The 18,362-nt window shown below is 52.3% G+C and overlaps 1 protein-coding gene across 8 annotated transcripts in view; it reads left to right on the top strand.

The window, feature by feature from the left end:
* Positions 1-18,362, top strand: part of MICAL3 (microtubule associated monooxygenase, calponin and LIM domain containing 3) — a 193,820-nt gene that overhangs the window by 101,274 nt on the left and 74,184 nt on the right. For 4 of the 8 annotated variants that reach the window (XM_032644832.1, XM_032644829.1, XM_032644828.1 and 1 more), the window contains exons 13-22: positions 298-394; positions 2,746-2,893; positions 4,877-5,073; positions 6,389-6,501; positions 6,591-6,653; positions 7,099-7,272; positions 8,643-8,726; positions 11,569-11,667; positions 13,324-13,380; positions 15,443-15,550. In XM_032644832.1, coding sequence (XP_032500723.1) covers positions 298-394; positions 2,746-2,893; positions 4,877-5,073; positions 6,389-6,501; positions 6,591-6,653; positions 7,099-7,272; positions 8,643-8,726; positions 11,569-11,667; positions 13,324-13,380; positions 15,443-15,550 — 1,140 coding nt within the window. Of the gene's footprint in view, positions 1-297; positions 395-2,745; positions 2,894-4,876; positions 5,074-6,388; positions 6,502-6,590; positions 6,654-7,098; positions 7,273-8,642; positions 8,727-11,568; positions 11,668-13,323; positions 13,381-15,442; positions 15,551-17,819; positions 18,250-18,362 lie in introns of those variants that run through there. The other 4 variants (XM_032644838.1, XM_032644834.1, XM_032644835.1 and 1 more) reach the window with 3 other exon arrangements.

Below are 18,362 nucleotides of genomic sequence, written 5' to 3'. Positions count from 1 at the left end.
TCACTTTACATCTAGGCCTCTGTGTTTGTGGGGGAAACCTGCTGTCACTGGGCAGCAGTAATGGCCCAGCAGAGACTGTGCGAGGGCCCTCCGTGGCTGTCTCTGAGCACAGGTTCTTACAGGTCACACGCATTTGTGTGTACGTGATCCACCGTATCCCAGAAAGGATTAAGGTTGGCGTTACACCTCCTGACTGCACTTTCCCCAGCCTTCCACTTCAGTCAGTGTGCTCTCAGTCGGGAATTTATTACTTGGTATGTGATTTTCCTTCTTTACAACTTGTAAACTTCCTGCCAGGTGCGCCATCTGTATGATACTGGAGAAACAAAAGATATTCATCTGGAGATGGAGAACCTCGTGAATTCCCGAACTACCCCAAAATTGGCCCGCAATGGTGAGTCCTGGTAATGGCCTTTCCGCCGTCGAGAGCGTTCTGTGTAATTGGCTGAGCTCTTGGTGCGCACAGTACTGGCTCTCATGTACATGGTTCTCACCAGAGGTGGTTTGCCCCCAGGGGACGTTTGGTCGTGTCTGGAGACATTTTTGGGTGTCAGGACTTGGGGGGTTACTACTGCTCTGCCCCCTGTGGTACACAAGTCAGCCCCACAGCGAAGGATCAACTGCCTAAAGCAGCAGTGCTGTCGAGGCTGGGAAACCTGGTCTAAGGTGTCGCGAGGGTATAAAGAGAAATCAGATACGGTGCTGTTGAGAGGACAGGGGTGCGGACTTGGGAGCACACACGCACACCAAGGTTTTCAGGGAAGGCTTTACAGAAGAAGCAGTGGCTTCTTAGCTGAGGACCACGATGGCTGCAGGACACGGTGATGGAGGCGGAGCTCATGCGGTGCAGGCCCCTGAAGAGTTCTTTAAAAGGAGAGTGACTGGCCAGCTGCAGGTGAACTGGGACAGAGAAGGGCACTGGAGCAGAGCAGGTAGTTCAGAAGTGCGCCAATGGTCAGGCTGGCCGGTCCGGTGTTGATGCCGTGGATGAGAAGGGAGACGGCGTCCAGTCCAGCTGTGCCCGTCCGTGAAGCGTGTGGCTTGCCAGCATACATGACGTCTCTGAATTTGGGTTTCCGTGTGTGCAAAGTGGGGGTAACCATGCCCACCTCACGTTGGCTGCGAGGACTCAGGGGCGTGTCGGGGTGTTCGCTGCAGCACCTGGCGTGCAGCGGGGCGTCAGAAGTGGCTGCCGAGAGCATAAGGAGCCAGAGCACTGGCAGAGTCTGAACAAGGACCCGGGGTTGAGAAGAATTGAGCCCTGTCATGGGCATTTTGAATTTGACATGCTGTTGGGATATCAAGGCAGATGTGACCACCAACAGGCAGCTGGAAGCATTTTCATCTTCCTCCACTGGGGTGTCACCTCCTTGAAAGCAGACAGTGTGTCTTTTATTTATTTTTGGCCGCACCGCACGGTTCGCGGGATCTTAGTTCCCCGACCAGGGATTGAACCTGGGCCCTAGGCAGTGAGAGCATGGAGTCCTAACCACTGGACCGCCAGGGAAGTGCCCAGAGAGTGTGTCTTTGTTCACTGTTATTCTAGAACCTGGAATATTGAAGTCGTCCAGTACATATTAGATCAGTGGATACACAGACTTGGGAGACATCTGAATGAAGTGAATTTCTGAAGCCAGGAGACTTATGATGGTGACACCAGCAGGAGTTCTCTGTGTCATTTCAGGATACATTTTCCCTGAAAGACTGAAGTGAAACGGGATTTTTAGATATGCAGTTTTTATTTTGTTATGTTCACAAATTTGTTATGTACAAATGGCTTAGTATAAGGTTAAGTGTTTTCAGCTGCTTAAGGTAAGGAACAGACTTTCTTGGACACAAATAGGCGTTCACAGATTCTTCTAAATGATCTAATCTGATCTAAATGTTCCATATCAGAGCTCTTCAGATGTGATCATGAAAAATGGTTTTTTATAAAGGCTCTTCGTGGTTTAGAAGAAACATCAGTGACAGGAAGACGTCCCAGTATGTGTGTCTATGTGTTGAGTTTTTCAAGATGTGACCACTTGTCATACTGAGTGCCAAGCCTGGCCTGGTCTGGCGTCCTTGGCCTTGCCTGTGTGGTCCTGCAAAGTTTCTTCACTTGGCAGATTGCTCGGTACCTTGGAAAGTGTGAGAGCAAGTGTTTAACGTGCTGCTAGGTGGAATGGAACGTTTCTTCTCGGGTGCTCCCAATGTTACCTTGAAGGGAAGGCGTTTCCTCCGCCACCTGCCAGACAACTCTCCAGGGAAATCTTAGAGCCATCACGTGTGAGGGTGACAGCTCAGCAGGTGGCACCCTTCCCGTACGTCCCTGTCCTGGAGAGTGGCCAGGACCCTGGGCTTCAGTGTGAGAGGATCCACAGCATCCACTTGTGATCTGTCATGGACGGGGCATGGACGTTGACCTCAGAGTCTGGATAAATTGGTAGTTTCTTGTCTACCATAAATTCCATGGGAATTCCCTGGCAGTCCAGTGGTTAGGACTCTGCAGTTTCATTGCTGTGGGCCTGGGTTTGATCCCTGGTTGGGGAACTAAGATCCCACAAGCTGTGCTGCACAGCCAAAAAAAAAAAAATTAAATTAAATTCCACTCTTATGGTACCAGTTAAGTAGCTTCTTACTTTTGAAAACCAGTGACGACTATTTTGCCCTTGCCTTCAGTATTTTTTCAACCTGGTTATGTGGATTCCCTATCAAAGCTACCAGGTGACCGCACTTCCAATAATAACATTGTTGTTGTTTTAGAGTCTGTGGCTCGTTCCAGCAAACTGCTGGGTTGGTGCCAGCGGCAGACAGATGGCTACGCTGGGGTGAACGTGACGGACCTCACCATGTCGTGGAAGAGCGGCCTGGCCCTGTGTGCCATCATCCACAGATACCGCCCTGATCTGATGTGAGAACAGGCTCTGCTTCATCTGTATTCCCACAGGACTTGCGAGTGCCCTGCTTCCAAGTGGCCAAACTCTGTACCTTTTCCTAGAACGAGATATATATAAGATACTTCTTCTGGAAGTCAGTCACTAATTTTAATTTATAGTTATATTTAAAGCTGTGTCTGTTAGGCATTATGTAGCTCAATCCAGGAATTATTAGCTGTTTGTAAAGTCTCAGCACTCAAAACGTGGAAAACCGGTTATAACACCCCCAGGCCTGTTAACATCACAGGAAGGAAAACTCTGTTTCTTGGCCCCAGGCTGAGAGCTCTGCGTTCAGCCAGCTCTCTCTCCAGTGCTGCTGGTCACGAGGAAAGCCTGGCCGGAGTGTGGGCTGAAGGCACGCGTGTCACTACCAGCAAAGCACTTCCTCCATTCACCGGGGCTTGTCGGCATTGTCTCTTGTCTCTTGCACTTTTTGCAAGCGTGCTCTGTTACACCCCTAACACTCAGGTGGCCTTACGCACCTGTGCGGTGACTTTTCCTCTTTTGGTCATCCTCTACTCACCTAAATGCAGACTAGTATGACAGGATGACCCAGGTCAGCTGTGGTGACCGGTGCACCTAGATTTCCCCGTAGGCATTCGTTACCATGGAAGCCAAACAAGAAGATTCGGAAACGAGCAGAGCATGTGGCATCATTTTGGCTGTATGTCCTTTCATCACTAGGTCCACTTACGGGCCCATTTTTGTGTATTTGTTTTGTTCTAATGATTGCTTAAGGAGTCCTGAAAGATCTGGCTCTCTTTTATGTTAATAAAAGAAAGGGGCTTCATCTAGTGCTTAGGAGTGGGGGTGCTGACGTGCTTGATAAGCGGAAGTGGCCTCTGTGCCCTTGTCCCTTAGCTCACGCCGAGACTGGTGAAAACTGACTTGGAGTAGGGCTTATTGACCCCTCTGGGGGGCAGGGGGCAGCCTGAGAACGACTGCGGTGGATGACACAGAAGTGCTCAGGAGAAGGGCCAGGCAAGTCAGTCCTAGTCCAGAGGGAGGTCAGGACAGAAGGGGGAGGGCAGGAGTCCCTGAAGGGAGCCTGGTGCCGAGGGGACACACTCCTGTGGGAATGGACCGAAGGCTGCCGGGGGCCCGGGCGTTTCCTCCTGACAGTGCCCAGAGCCGTGAGTAGCTAATTTGGCACCGTTTAAGCTGCCGTGACGTCACTCAGGATGAGGCCCCCCCACAGTTTAGTAGGCTTAACATACAGAGTACAGGAGTTTAAAAAATGAAAAACGGTTGCGGAGTCAGCAGGTTAACACAAAATAAGGCCTGCCCAGTTAATCTGAAATCAGCTAAAGGAGGATGCTGTCAGTCTTTACTTGACTGAATAGCAAGAAGCCTGAAACCCAGTGGGAAATGTTTGTTAATCTAAATACTTAGGAAATTTAACAGTGGAGAAATCTTCTGAGGAAAGTTTTGGAATTTCCCTTTTAATTAGAGGGGAAGGCTGAGTAAGATTCACCAGAGCTGATTTAGTACATCAACAGCTTGTCAGCTCCAAAGGACACAGGGGGTGATGGTTCCAGGCCTTTAGACAACAGCCTGATCCAAATAGGACCTTTATTGTTGTTGAGCCTGAGTTTAATACAGGCAGACCACACACGGGGCACAGGAGAAACTTAACAAAAACAGTTCCTTTTCTTGAGCTTACATTTTAGTAAGAATTTTATGTTATTGATAAAATGTTATGTTTTCCAACTTTTCCCCTCTTTTCTCTTATGGGTAGATTGTTAATCCTTTCTTCTCCCTGAGGATGATTTGCATTTCATTAGTAAAAGGAGGGAGACAGAAGTGAGAGAGAGAGGTTTGCTCTCCGATTTCAGTGAGGCCTGCACCCTGGATTTTAGCTGAAAGACCGAGAAATAATGATGACTCTGTGATACCGTGTTTTCTGGTCTGGGGACAAGCAGCCCATCTTGACACGTTTTCCTCGTCCTGTTTCTCAGAGATTTTGATTCTTTGGATGAGCAAAATGTGGAGAAGAATAACCAGCTGGCCTTTGATATTGCTGAGAAGGAGCTGGGCATTTCTCCCATCATGACAGGCAGAGAGATGGCCTCGGTGGGGGAGCCGGACAAGCTGTCCATGGTGATGTACCTGACCCAGTTCTACGAGATGTTCAGGGACTCGCTCCCCTCCCGAGGTAAGGGCCCCCCAGGGGTGCTGCCGTGTGGCTCCCCTGCCTCTCCTTCCCCTGTGCCCCTTCTTCCAGCAGACCCGCTTCTCTGCACTGTTGTCAGCCCGTCGTTCTGACCCGGGTCTTGCTCAGCAAACCTGCAGTTGTGGAGGCCATGAGCATTCCCGTCTAGAACCTTGTCCTTGACTCCACCACCCTTGTTCCCTTTCTCTCAGAACCAGACTTTTTGAAAAGGTGCTTTTGCTGTGGCCTGGACTTCCTCACTGCCTAATCTTTGTGACACTTTGCAACCCGGCCAAAACTGTTGTCCGTGGTCGTGAAGAATCACCAGATGCATGTTCTTCCCTCCTCTCTCACCTCTCAGGTACCCAGCTGTTCTGCGTTGTTCAGCCCTTGGAATGACGTCCTTTCTCTTGAAATTCTCTCTTCCTCTTGGCTTCTGTGATCCCGGACTATACTTGCTTTGTTCTCTTTCTTCTGTTAACTGTTCCTTCTCTGACTTCTCTTTCTTCTCCTACCTTTTAGTGTTTCCAAAACTCTTCCCTTGGCCCTCAGGCTGTCAGAAAACAGACTGAGTAAGCATCATGGTGCTTACAAGTGTTGCCCGTGGCACCTGACCTGGTTTACATCCCCTGCCTCCACCTGAAGTCACTAACTCCCCTGTGCCTCAGTTTCCCCATCTGTAAAGTGGGGATAATATGTGCATGGCGCGATTGTAATACGCCAAGGAGAGTGTTTGGCGAATGGAAGCACTTAAACAAATGTTAGCAATGTATTATTAGTTTCAATTATTATTTCAACATTACTATTGTTACTAATAAAACATTGGAACCCACAGAGTTTAGGTACCATTCTCCAGTGCTTCTGGCCCATGTACTTGTAGACATCTGTGGCTTTCTCTCATTAGAGATGCAGTTCTTACAACAGACACGCACAACTCTGACATCAACAAGCACACCCTGAACCCATGACCCGAGTCCCGTCTCCTCCCCGCCGATGCCCCTCCCTTTCTCTCCCGGCCTAAACTTTTCATCTTGAAGTGAGGCTTCGGCACTCTGTTGTAACCAGCAAGCAGATTGCAGCGTCTGAAAAGCAAAAGTGGAGGTTTTTGTGACTGAAGTGGATTGGGGCAAGCGTTGGTTTTGTTTGTATGGATGGAGAAGAGAAGGCCCAGCGTCCAGGGCTCCGTGTGCATTTTCTCTGTGGAGTTCCTACCGGGTTCAGAGTGCACGAACCCTCAGAGCTTCCTGAGGTTCCGAGAGCCTCCTGCAAGGAGGCACCCTCAGGGCTGTCCTTGGACACTGCTGGTTTCTGCCCGCAGACGCCTTGGACCTGAATGCTGAGGAGAGGGCCGTCCTGGTAGCCAGCACTAAATCCCCTATCTCCTTCCTGAGCAAGCTGGGGCAGACCATCTCTCGGAAGCGCTCTCCCAAGGTAAGTGGAAGGGTTTTTCCTCCAGCTGCAGAACTAATGGCACAGTGCAGTGACTAGAGGAATGCGGTTTCCCTTTGCTCTTGGTGCAGGACAAAAAGGAAAAGGACTTGGATGGTGCTGGGAAGAGGAGAAAGACCAGCCAGTCGGAAGAGGTGAGAAATATCTGGAATTTGCCAGAAAGATTGTACTGAATCGCCCTCCTTGGCTGAAACGCTTCGTTCCCAAATCGGCACTGCTAGATCTTCTCGGCTCACTCTTTGTGGGAATTGTTGCGCACAGATGCTTTCTGTGGCCTTTTGCCTTTGTGTACGTTTTTGGAGAGCATCCAGGGAACACACACATGTGCTCTGGGCCTTCCTGTCTCTTTGGAATCCCATATGTGGCGAAGGGCAGCAGCTTTCCTGGGATGTGACCACACCAGCAAGAGCCCGAGTGCCTCTTCATACTGCCCCTGGGCCCGAGGCCATCTTGAGATTTGAACCTTGAGGAGAGCCACTGAGCTCGACCTAAAGCAGGGACCAGCCGCTGTGCCAGGCCCTGGGGTGTGGGCAGGGGCTCCTCTAGCCGAGGCTGGCTCTTGATACCCCTGTTCACCAGGAGGACGCGCCCCGGGGCTACAGAGGAGGAAGGCCTACGCTGGTGAGCACACTGAGCGACCGGAGGGTGGATGTGGCCCTTGGCAACCAGAACAAGGTGAAGTACATGGCGACCCAGCTGCTGGCCAAGTTTGAGGAGAACGCGCCCGCGCAGTCCACGGGTGTGAGGAGACAGGTAAGCCCGGCTCACACCTCGCCCGCCCGGACCTGGGCTGGCCACAGAGGAAAGGGGGGTTAGTGAGTGAGACGGGGAACTTCCCGGTCCTGAGGGCTCAGGGCTCGAGACTGGCGTCTGCGTGGGGCAGGGACGAGGGTTCCTGTCCTCACCAGCCAGGCCCACCTGAGGATCTTTAAAATGGCGTGTCCAGGCCTGTGTACGTAGGTGTGTGTTCACGTACATGCATACGTAAGTGATATAAGAGGTACCTGCTTATTGAGGAAAATACTGGAAAGTGTAATTAAGGCCCCTATAATTCTGTTAATACTTTGCTATGTTTCTTTCTGGTCTTTTTTTAGTGCATTCTTGTTTTCATGGTTGAGGTCATTCTTAACGTACACTTTCCTGTTCTGCTTTCTTCGTGTAACTTTGGGTGTATTTCCATGTTCCAAACTCTTTATAAGCCTCTTCCAAAGTGTGTGCTCCATGCTTTTCTTAACTCTTCCTCTGGTGCTGGATGTTTAGTTGTTTCTCATCGTTGATGAAGGACAGAGAGGTAGACACTCTTGTGTGTTGCACATGGTTTTCCTAGACTGTCCTTGAACTAGGTCACGAGTGTGAGCGCTGTAAAGGTTCTCCGTGGACTGCCCTCACTCCCTGAGTCCTGCTGAGGGCTGGACTGCCATGTCTGTTAGGTCTCGTGTCTCCTCTTGCTTGTCTAAAAGTCACTAAGGCTTCTCACAAGAGGAGGTACAGGCATTGTGAGATCCACAATGAACATTTCTTCTAAAACTCCTTGTGCGGGGAGCACCTCTTCATCTTCGCCACGTGCGCCAGCCCTTGTTCCTGTGGACCAGGGACCAGGCCGACCACATCACTGACTTCTTCCCACATCTAGTGCTTGGTTAGATCCTCACGCTCCAAGCGTTCGTGCCGAGGCCCACAGAGAGCGTGCAGGCTTGATTGTGAACGTGTGAGGCTGCCGGGCGGCCGTAGCAGCCCAGGTTCCATCCTCCTCAGCAAGGCTGGGGTGCTCTCCACTAGAGGAAGTATGTCCCCACTCATTTTGAGTGGAAAGATTCATTTTCCAAGCCAGAATTAGTGGTTTAGGCTCAGAACATTGAGCTTGGGGAAAGGATAATCAGAATTACAGTTTCTGTTTGTCTTTTCTTTTGCATTTGGCTTCGCCTGAGTTGGGGAGGGAGGATTTTCCTTTGTAAGTGTAACTTCCTAGAACTAATTCTGTGCACCCTCCTTCAGTTCTTAGATGAGTGTCTATCCTCCGGGAGAACCATTTTTGTGTCTGCTACCTTAATGCTTTCTTTGTTTTTTTTTTTTTTTGTCTCCGTGTCCTGTCCCCTATCCAATACTTGGCCTGTGTGTCACAGCCGACACAAGAGCGTGGGCTCAGCCAGCCGTCCTGCTGCCTGCCTGAGCAGGGTCGCCCTGCTCCCACCCCCCAGTGGAAACAGGTAAAGGAACTGCCCAGGGACCAGAATGGGTGCTGGGCCTTCCCACCTGCTCCTCCTCCGAGCCAGCCGGGTGGGACCTGCACTGTAGAGCCCTAGGTCACGGGGTAGGGATCTCTGTGCGCATCTGAGTGGCGACTCTGGGGGAAGGTTTAACAGACACTACTGATAGTATTGCATGACTTGTTTAACTCCTTGGGATTTGGGAAAACAGTGAAAAGGGTGGGCTGTTATATTGGTGTTGAAACTAGCTGAAGTTATGTGGTACCTGTGTTCAGGTACTTAGCCTTTGGGGTTTTGCTGTTATAACTTTTGTCCCAAGTTGACCTTTGGCTGAAATGCATCCGCGTGACCCCTGGAGGACAATCCCGAGTTTCTAGAGCTTGGGGCTCGGGGCAGTGGTCTTCTCGTGTTAAACAGGAAAATGTTATCCAAGAAATAGTCTCAAACTGGTTTTTTCCTTGTTTCAGATCATGGACAGAGATGATCACGGGCGTTTTCTCAGTGTTTTGTCCACATTTAAAATACTCTTTTTGGAAATTTTCACTAAAGTTTCTGCAAGATCTCCTGTAAATCTGCTTCTCCTACATAGTATAGAGTGGGGCGGAAAGGAAGAGGGGCTGGCGCCTGGCGGGGAACAGGAAACCCGCCAGAGCGATGGGAGTCCTCTGCTCTGTTCCCCCCATGTCACAGCCCTGAGTGCGGCCTGGGTTTGCTGTCTCTTGGTTTGGAATCGCTGAGGACTGGGGTTCTGAGCAGTCAGAGGGGCTGACCCTGATTCCCTCCTGTGCTGGGAGGTGCTGGGGAGTGGTGAGTTAGATTTGAGTTGAATTACACTTAGGGCAGAATGTTTCTTTCTGACTTTTCTTTTGATAATATGCACGTTAAGGCAGGGCCCGTGAGGCTGAGGTGGAAGCTTGGGAGCAGCGTCCAAAGTCACCATGAAGCCAAGCTGCCTCTCTCCCCATGCTTGGGGAGGGGAGGTCTTCTGAGGAAAACTCATTAGAAATTCACTTCTATTTTCCTTACTTACCCTTTGCCTAGGGTAGACCTTTGAAGTCTAGGTGGAAGGTATGATTTGAAGGTTAGTCTTGAATTCAGTATTACTAAAGGGGAAGGTGAACTCTGCACTACATTCCCAGGTTCTTACACTAGTCACGGAGGTGGACTGAGACAGGGAAGCACAGTTGGTGGGTGAAGAGGTGACTCTGAGTGGCATGTCCTGGAGTGGCTCTGGGTGGGCATCCCAGGAAGCCCGGGTCAGGGACCCGAGGGGCTGGCTCGACTGCCACTGCTGCCTCTGTCCCGCGGAAGATGGGCTTGGCTCCTGCTGGGTGCTGGGCTGCAGGGGTGCCCAGAGCCCTGCTTCTCCTGTTGCTGCAGCGGCTGGGAGCCTCCAGCCTGTGCGGGTGCTGCCTGACGCACCCAGGTGATTTGTGATCACGGTTGGTGGAGTTGAGTATGTACCGCCAGGCTCTCCAGGCCGAACAGACCCTTAAAGTGAAGCCTGGTCTGGGGAAGGGGTACCGGAGATGCCGGTCAGGAGCAGCAGCCGGGTAGCTGGACCCCGTTAGATTCTATGTGTAGAGCGGAATTGTAATGTGCTGGGCTGTGAGACGACCCGTGACACACAGCTCTCACGTCCTCCTGAGATGTGTTCACAAACGACTTATTGCCAGTGCTAAGTCAGGGATGGCGTCATGAGCCTTGCTTTGCCCATTTATCCCCTGAAAGACAGAGCACTGGAGGGCCACGCCAGTTGACGCACCAGCCCAGGGGCACAGGAAGTCCAGGGGTGCGCCCTGGGGGCTGACGGCGCGCCTTCCTGTGACTCACTTGCTGTTCCCCTGGAAGCGGGTCCAACTGAGGCAGGCGGGTGTGGCGAGCACAGTGGTGAGGAAGAGTGTGGGGATGCTCGCTTCTCGTCACCTTCCTGTGGCGTCACCCGGCTCTTCCCTCCCCACCTCATCCCCTTCGGATCTCAGAAATGGGTCCTGCAGGCGAAGTCTGCGGTTAAGCAGCCTTGGTTTGGCTGTAGATGGTCAGTGGTGTGGGAACAGACGGAGGAGTGGGTTCTGTGGCCTCTTCCCTCCGGGCTTTGCTGGGAGCCGCCCCACACGGTAGCCCCGGACGTGAGGAACCTGAGGCTTCCTCTGACTCAGGAATCTGGTGGTTCCTTCAGCACTGCAGGGTTCTGTCAATCAGAGACAGGTTCACAGGAAGCGGACACCGTGGGAAAGTGATCCACGGACATTGTGTGGTGTCAGTTAGCGAAAGGTGTTAATTTTATACCCTGTTTCCTGTTCGTTCTTGTATTTCTGTGGTCGTCTCCCAGAACCTTCCGCGTGTGAGTGAGGGGACTGAGCAGGGGGAAGCAGTGGCAGGACGTGGGCGTGGGTGGCCCAGGAGGTGCTGGTCTGCTGCTGCAGGTGCCCGGGCGCCCCCGCTGTGGGCAGCAGTCGCCACGCTCCCCCCCGTAACGGGAGTCTGTGTGCCCTTCTCTCTACTTGTAACTGAGCCCCTTTTACCCCCCAGCCTCCCTGATAAGCCAGCAGAGGAGAATATGCCCTGGTCCCTGGCATTTAGAAAGCGCCGCCGTGCAGGTCCTGACCCCGCAGTGGCTGCAGAGATGACTCTGGGATCTGCAAACAGAGTGCCTCTGCCCCGAGGCCACGACAGGCGGGACAGGCCCCTGCCTGAACACGCCAGTTTGTGCTGAGGATGGATGGGTGGGGAAGGGCCTCTGGGATGCTTTTGGCAAATGCCTTCAGTCCTTCCAGACCCAGCCTCAACGTGGCCACCATTTCACCTGTGTTCTCTCTGTTTGTGTCTATTGGCGTAAAAGCGACAGGAAAAGGAGCATTCTCGGACCTGCCCCAAAAAAGTGATCACACTCTCTCCTCCCCCTACTCCGCCTCCCTGTCGGGCACGTGGCGACCAGCAGGTGACCCCCCTCTGCATGCTCCGCTGTCCTGTGTGCCTGCCTGCCTGTGTGGGTGGCCAGGGGAGAGACCAAGTCAGGATCCCCTCATTTCAGTGATGACTTACTGGCAAAGCGACCTTTGCTGGTGGGCCTCAGGATAGCACATCATCCGTTCAAACCCTGGGTAGTTTAATCTAGTCCCGCATCACAGGACTACAACTGTGCAGCCACAAACTAAAATTTAAACTGTACTTGACACAGATGTGAGGTCCAAAAGCCCTGGAGAACGTTTTTACATAACCCCACTGAAATCAGCCATTTTTGTCTTGCTGCCCAAGGAGATACAGTTAAGGTGAATGTTGGGAAGCTTTTTATAGGGCTCCACTCTGTGAGTTTGGCTCCTTCTGATTTTGAGAGCCCTGCCTCTTGCTTATCCAGCTTTTGCCAACAAACACCTGCCCTTTCCGTCCACCCCACTCACTGTCCAGGCAGACCACTGGAGAAGTGCTTCAAGGCGAGTTAACCCCACGTGCTTTGTGGCCAGCACGCTCGTACGAAGTGCGTTTATAGAACGGCTTTTTTCACTTGTGTTGTATGTCCCTATAAAGTAAAACACTGATTTTGAAGGTAGGATCTATGGAAAGACATTTTCTCAGCTATGGTAACCTATTTAGAAGGTGATCCCATAATGTGTCTGATATGCAGGGGCCCAGCCTATGCCCCTGGGTCTGGACGCTGAACCCTTGTAGGGTAGTGACCACCCTGGGCCCTGTCTCTGCCCAAGAACCAACATGGGGCATTTCCTCTGAGTCAGGCAGTGTTCTCAGTGCTTCTCCTGTGTCATCTTGGTCTGTTCTCACAATAACCCTACGAGGCAGGTCCTGTTATCCTCACCTTTTACAGATGAGGAGACCGTGGTGCAGGCTAGGGGGGCCAAGTAGTTGTGCGAAGTCACACAGTGAGCAGAGAGCTAGGGACTGAACCCAAGTGGTGTGACTCTGGAGCCCGAGCCCTGGCCTCGTCCTGCCCGCGGAGACCGCGAGCTCACGGGCTCTGGACAACAGAGTGGCCACGTCGGGCGCTCCAGGTCAGTTCTCGCAGCAGGGCAGGGCCATACGGTGAGTGCTGGGCTATCCAGAGAGTGACTAGGGGCCTAGACGGCCCAACCCCACGTCGCTGTGTTAGTGGTTTCCTCAGGGCAGCGGAGGCGGCGTGGGCCTGGGTCACGGTCCCCAGCCTCTTGGGTGCAGCTTCTGTGCTCCCCTCGCCCCTTAGTGCTGTGCGCTCTTGGAGTCTCCCGTGGGCTGTTGTCGCCTCTAATGCCTTGGTGTGGAAGCTTCACCCTCCTAACCTGCCTCTCCTGTTAGCCTTCCACTGAATGCCTCTGATCACGTGCCGCTGTGTGAAAGAAATATGTTTGTTCCACCTGTGTACTAACCGTAGTTCCTTATTTACCCATGTAGCTGACCTCGTTGGAGGCCAGGTGGGAGAACAGCTCTGCAGAGCTGCCCTTGAGTCACAGGATTTGATGTAGACGGGACTGTGGTTACTTGGGGTTGGGGACCAGTAGACAACAGGTTATGTGTTGAAATGAACTCTCACTTTCTGGGGCTGTCACTTAGTAGGTCCAGATAGAGCATTTGGATGGAGCTTAAGTTTCTATTTTGTTGCCAACAGACGTACAGCGATCTTGATGCTGACAGCCGTGGCAAGCAGAGTCCCCACCACGAGAGGGTAAAAGCACGACTGTGGCATGGGATGCTGGCAGCCACACAGATGCGGCACGCTGGGGTGGGGGCGCAGGCGTGGCCCCTCTCCCTTGCTTCTTCCACACTCTGGTCACCCAGCCAAGAGCCGGGACTCTTTTCGCTTACAATGATGACCCTTGCAAATAGCATTCACGGTGGAACATCCATCCACTCAGCGTCAGACCAGATAGGAACCCTGAGAGTTTGTGCCCTGTGAACGGCCTCTTCCCCTCCCTGCGCCCCCTTCCCACTCCCAGATATGCACCTTTGACTTCTGGGGAAGGGTCGAGGTCAGTAAGCAGGAGGCACTTGCTTGGCTACTTCCGGGATGCTGACATAGAAATACTGAGAAAGCCAAAGCTCTTAGAGCATGGGGATTCTTCAGGTGTGAAGAGGACGGGGGCGAGAAGGAAGGCGATGACAAGACGGGGTCCATAATGAAAAGTGGTATCTGTTCGAGACGCTAGTAGGGAGATGCCTGAGCACACCTGGCCATCGTATGATCTGACGAATTGCAGAGATGCTCATCTCAAAACCTGCTGACTATGAAACTTTTTTGGTTGTTATTGTTACCCTTAAATGGAGGCCTGAGTGGGTGTAGCTCTGCAGCCAGAATGAAGAATCATCTCTAACTGTTCATTTCACATGGGCCCTCTCCTCTTATTTTTGCCTCCCCCTCTGCCTTTGCTCTCTGAGAAATGCCCTCATGGCTGAGCAGTAAGTCTGGTTCCCTCCTGGACCCATTAGGAAAATAGTGGTAGCACTGCCTTCCTACCAGTTGCCAGGCAGGAAGCAGGCCCGGGGCGGGGGAGGGGGGCCTTTCCATGTCACCCGTGTCACCCACAGCTTCACTGCCTGTGCCCAGCCTTTCTTCCTTCTTCCCAGGCTGGTTCCTGTCAAGAAGAAAGCTAGGCACTTTGACTGCACAGGGCAGTGCCCTCCGTTTTGGGGAATGCCTATCTGAGGAGGCGCTGATGGTCTTGAATGAAACAGGGTCTCAGTGGGGAGCGGAGGGAAGTCAGTGGAGGAAAGAGAGATTGAATGGGGAAGCTGGTAGAAGTTGGGGCTGCAGGGCACCGAGGACAGGTGGGATTTGGAGCTCAGGAAGCAGCAGGGTTGGCGGGAGTTTTCCTTCATTTCCCAGGTGGGCTGGTCTCCAGGGTCTTTGGTGCAGGGTTCCAATCCAGGTACTCCTGGGGGGTCACTGTTTTTGTTCCTTCCCGGACTCTCCCTCTTCTGCCCGCCAGTCCAGCTGTGAGCTTGCCTGCTCGCTGCTGTCCAGGGATTTTCTCTCTGAGCCTCTGGAGCAGAGGCTGGTGACACCCCCCATCACCCATGACACGCCTGAAGCTTTGAAGTTAGTGCGAGCTGAAGGCCGAGGGGTGCTTCTTCCCTGCGGCCCGCAGGTATCTCAGCCCGAACCTGCAGGCAACGAAGCGGTTACTGCTCGCCAAGCTTGCAGCCCCTCCTGGCTTGGGGACCGGACAGTGCCCGGCTGCTGGGCCCACTTTTGCTCCACGTGCTGCATGCAGTCTGCAGAGGGTTGGGGCCAGCTCCGGGGCAAGCTCTGTGTCTGAGCCCCACCAGGAGGAGGAGGGGCCCCTTTCCTGGCTTTTATGGAGAAAGCGAGCTTTGCTCCAGAGCTGTCGTCTCCTGTCTGCTCCTCTTAAGGCCAGCAGAGTGACGAGCCGGTGGAATCTCCTTGTGCTCAAGAGAAATTCCAGCCCAGGCCGTGAGGGGCTCTGCAGGGCACACAGGACGTGTGAATAGGACGCTGCCTGCTGACTGGCAGCACTGTGCGCTTGAGAGCGGGGGTGCAGACAAGGCTTCCTGGGGGGCCGTGTTGCAGCGCAGGTGTGGCTGTGAGTGTGACGCACAGTGGGAGCCTGGAATGAGCCACTGATGCTTCTGGAACTAAGAGCGTTTCTTTAGTGCATTTGTCATCCAGATAAAGGGTCTGAAACTGCCAAGTTCCTTGTGTTCAGGTCAGCGTGTAACTTTTAACTTAACGTTTCCTTTGATTTTTTTCTCCGTCTTGTATTTTATAGCCAGAGCCAGAGCCTTCTCGTCGATTTTTTGTCGACCAGTGGGAGCTTTCTCTAAGCCTCCGCTCCGCCAGCCGCCCTGCCTCTCCCTCCTCTGACTTCCTCCGACAGGTAGCGGGGCCCAGGGCTTGGCCAGGCTCGTCCTCTTCAGCCTGCACTTTCTTCACCCACACGAACGGCAGCCTGTCTCCTTAGGAATCCAGTTGTGTGTGTCCGTCATGCATGTGAGGTCGGTAGGCGTCCACCTGAGTTAAGGAGGCTGCTAGCTTCACTGCAGCAAATTCTGTCCCAGTCAACCCATTTTCATTATAGTCCAACTGTATCAAATAATGAGAAAGCACTTTGTAGCCATTAGCTTTCTTTAACTCCAGACCTCTTCCTATTAATGTGTTATAAAATATGAACCATTGTGTAATTAAATCTCTTAAAGAGAGTGGTGGATACACAGTATTCTGGGTGCCTCTTGAACTGTAATCTCTTAAGGAAGAACTCTGCTATTTCCTATGATGGAACTGACCCAGCTGTGGACGAGTTTACGGAGAGATTGCAGGGGCTTTTGTCCTTTCTGTTTGTTTCCTGTTCTTGAGCTGGTAGCAGACTGTACAGAATGATACGCATGTGTGGTGGCCACAGTATAAGTCCAGAGAGTGCTACATTTCGACTGTTTCTTAAGAGTGGGGAGAGGAAAACCATCTGCTTTTCATGCCAGAAACAAATAGGACTCGAGTCTCCACCTCTCTTAGGGGTGTGCTCGTCAGTACTGTCGCATCGCTGAGAACTGAAGTTGACAGATGCCTTTGCACCAGGCAGCCCTGGGCTATACTTGCTGACAGTGCTGGTTCTGATGGGAGAGCAGGGTCCTGGCTGAACAGGGAGGACCCTGGGCTTGCCCAGTGTCCCAGCCTCAGACTTGGCGTCTGGTCCACGCTCCCACTTATCTGCTGCAGTTTCCTACTCCCTGGCGTCAGCTGTTCAATGCTCAGCTTGGCTGTGCCTGGGTTCCTGTCTGTTCCAGGCTTAAGCTTCCCTAATGTTTCTAATCCAAAGAAGGCTTAGGTCTAAGAGCCACTTGTGTTTCTCGACCACAGATGGGTATAAGCTGTGGAGTTAATGAGCAGATGGCACTATCCTTTGGAAATCGCCTTATTTTAAATTGAAAATATAATTGACTCCTCAGTTCCAGCTGAACCTTGGAGAATTGTTTGCTCATTTGTGCTGCTGTCGTTCTTGTATTTGCACAGGGTCAGTTTCCCCCTAGAGCATTCCTCTGGTTTGTCCCTGCCGCGCCCAGGACGTGCCATTGCTCAGGCTGGTGATTCTCTTACACACGGTTTCGTGTGTTCAGACCGTTTCCTGATGGGGTTGTTGGCATCCCCAGCACAACTGCTCCTGGCATGTTTTGGATTTGGAATTAGAGGGAGGGCTCCTCAGACCCGGCGGGCACACAGCTGCTGAGAGGTGTGTCATACACACTGGGTGTCTGGGCCGTCCGCACAGGACGAGCTCAAAGCTGGGCTCCCACAGGAAGGTTTGCCATTGAAATTTATAGTTTTCTCCTGCTGCTTTTTCAACATTGCTAGAAAGAGGATTGAGGTGGTTGGATTTTTTTTCTTTTATCTTGTTTCAGCGTATAAAGATATAACCCCTCCTGGACTAGAAACACATTCTGGCTTCCACAGCAGCCGTGTCAGCAGTGCCCCAGCTGGTCCGGAAGGCTTGGTCTCAGGGCTCAGGGGAACTCAGAAGTCTCCATGGGGAGAACGGGCAGAGAAGGGTTCTTCCTGGTAAAGCCCGGGGGCCTCTGGTGCACAGGACAGGGACTCTGAGCGAAGGAGGTCATAGTGAAGACGGATGTCATCCCCGGTGACACTGGGCTGTTGGCATCCGTTACCCAGATGGAGAGTCGGCCTTACTTTCTTTCTAAATGAGGAAATAACTCCCCAGGCCCTCTCCCAGGCCCTGGGATGTGCCTTCAGTCTGATACCCGCTGCCTTAAGGGAGGTGTTCTCTTAGGTTCTTTGAGGTTCTCTGTGTGTAATCTGAGCCGCTGGGTGGTAGGCCCTTCTCACTCTGTTTGCATCCATCTTGTCGTCCCGCCTCCACATCCCCCGCACTTTGTCCAGAGGGACATGAGAGACCAGGTTCTCCTTACTGAATTTCACTGTCTCTGTGGCCATCGCTCCCGCCTGTGCTGACACTGGTGTGTGGACACTGACACCTAGTCCCCTGCTCGTGGGCACTGTGTTGGCATGTTTGTTGCTGCACCTCGTATTCATTTTATACCTTTCGAAGAATTTTTTTCCCCTGTCTTCTTAATTTATTTATTTTTTTCCTTCTCATTTCCCTTCTTTCTGGTCGTTTAACAATCTCCAACCAATAGAAGTATATAAAGATGTACACGGGCGGAGTGAGCTCATTGGCTGAGCAGATAGCCAATCAGCTTCAAAGGAAAGAACAGCCTAAAACCCTTCTAGACAAGAAGGAACTGGTAAGATACACTAAGGGCACTGTCTGTCTAGATAAGACAGCTCTGGTAAACAAGCCTGCTTTGTTCTAAGTAGCTCAGTGGCATATGTGGCTGCTGCGTGCCATGTGGTAATTATTTTTTGAGGTTGTCTGAATTTTGTAACTGAACTTCTAGGACTGAAACCGTTGTTTAGAATGTTGTGTGAACAGCATACTCAGTATCTCTAAAGTGATTGCTCTAGAGTCCAGGGCCTGTGTCCATGGAGAACCACGGGAACACCTTCAGATCAGAATCCGTTAAGAGGATTTGGTTTGCTTGTTATGAAATCGTGTAGAACAGACGCAGTGCCAAGTGCTGCGTGGGCACCGGAGGCACCGGCCTGCGGTGGTGTGCGGCTCCCGTCCCCAGGCAGAACCGCGTAGGGAGGGTTGTGCGCCCTGGGGAGGGGCCGGGAGG

This window comes from Phocoena sinus, chromosome 10, assembly GCF_008692025.1.
Source record: "Phocoena sinus isolate mPhoSin1 chromosome 10, mPhoSin1.pri, whole genome shotgun sequence".
Classification (NCBI taxonomy): domain Eukaryota; kingdom Metazoa; phylum Chordata; class Mammalia; order Artiodactyla; family Phocoenidae; genus Phocoena; species Phocoena sinus.
The sequence above is the reverse complement of the archived record's forward strand: the minus strand, read 5'-3'. Positions and strand labels throughout refer to the sequence as shown.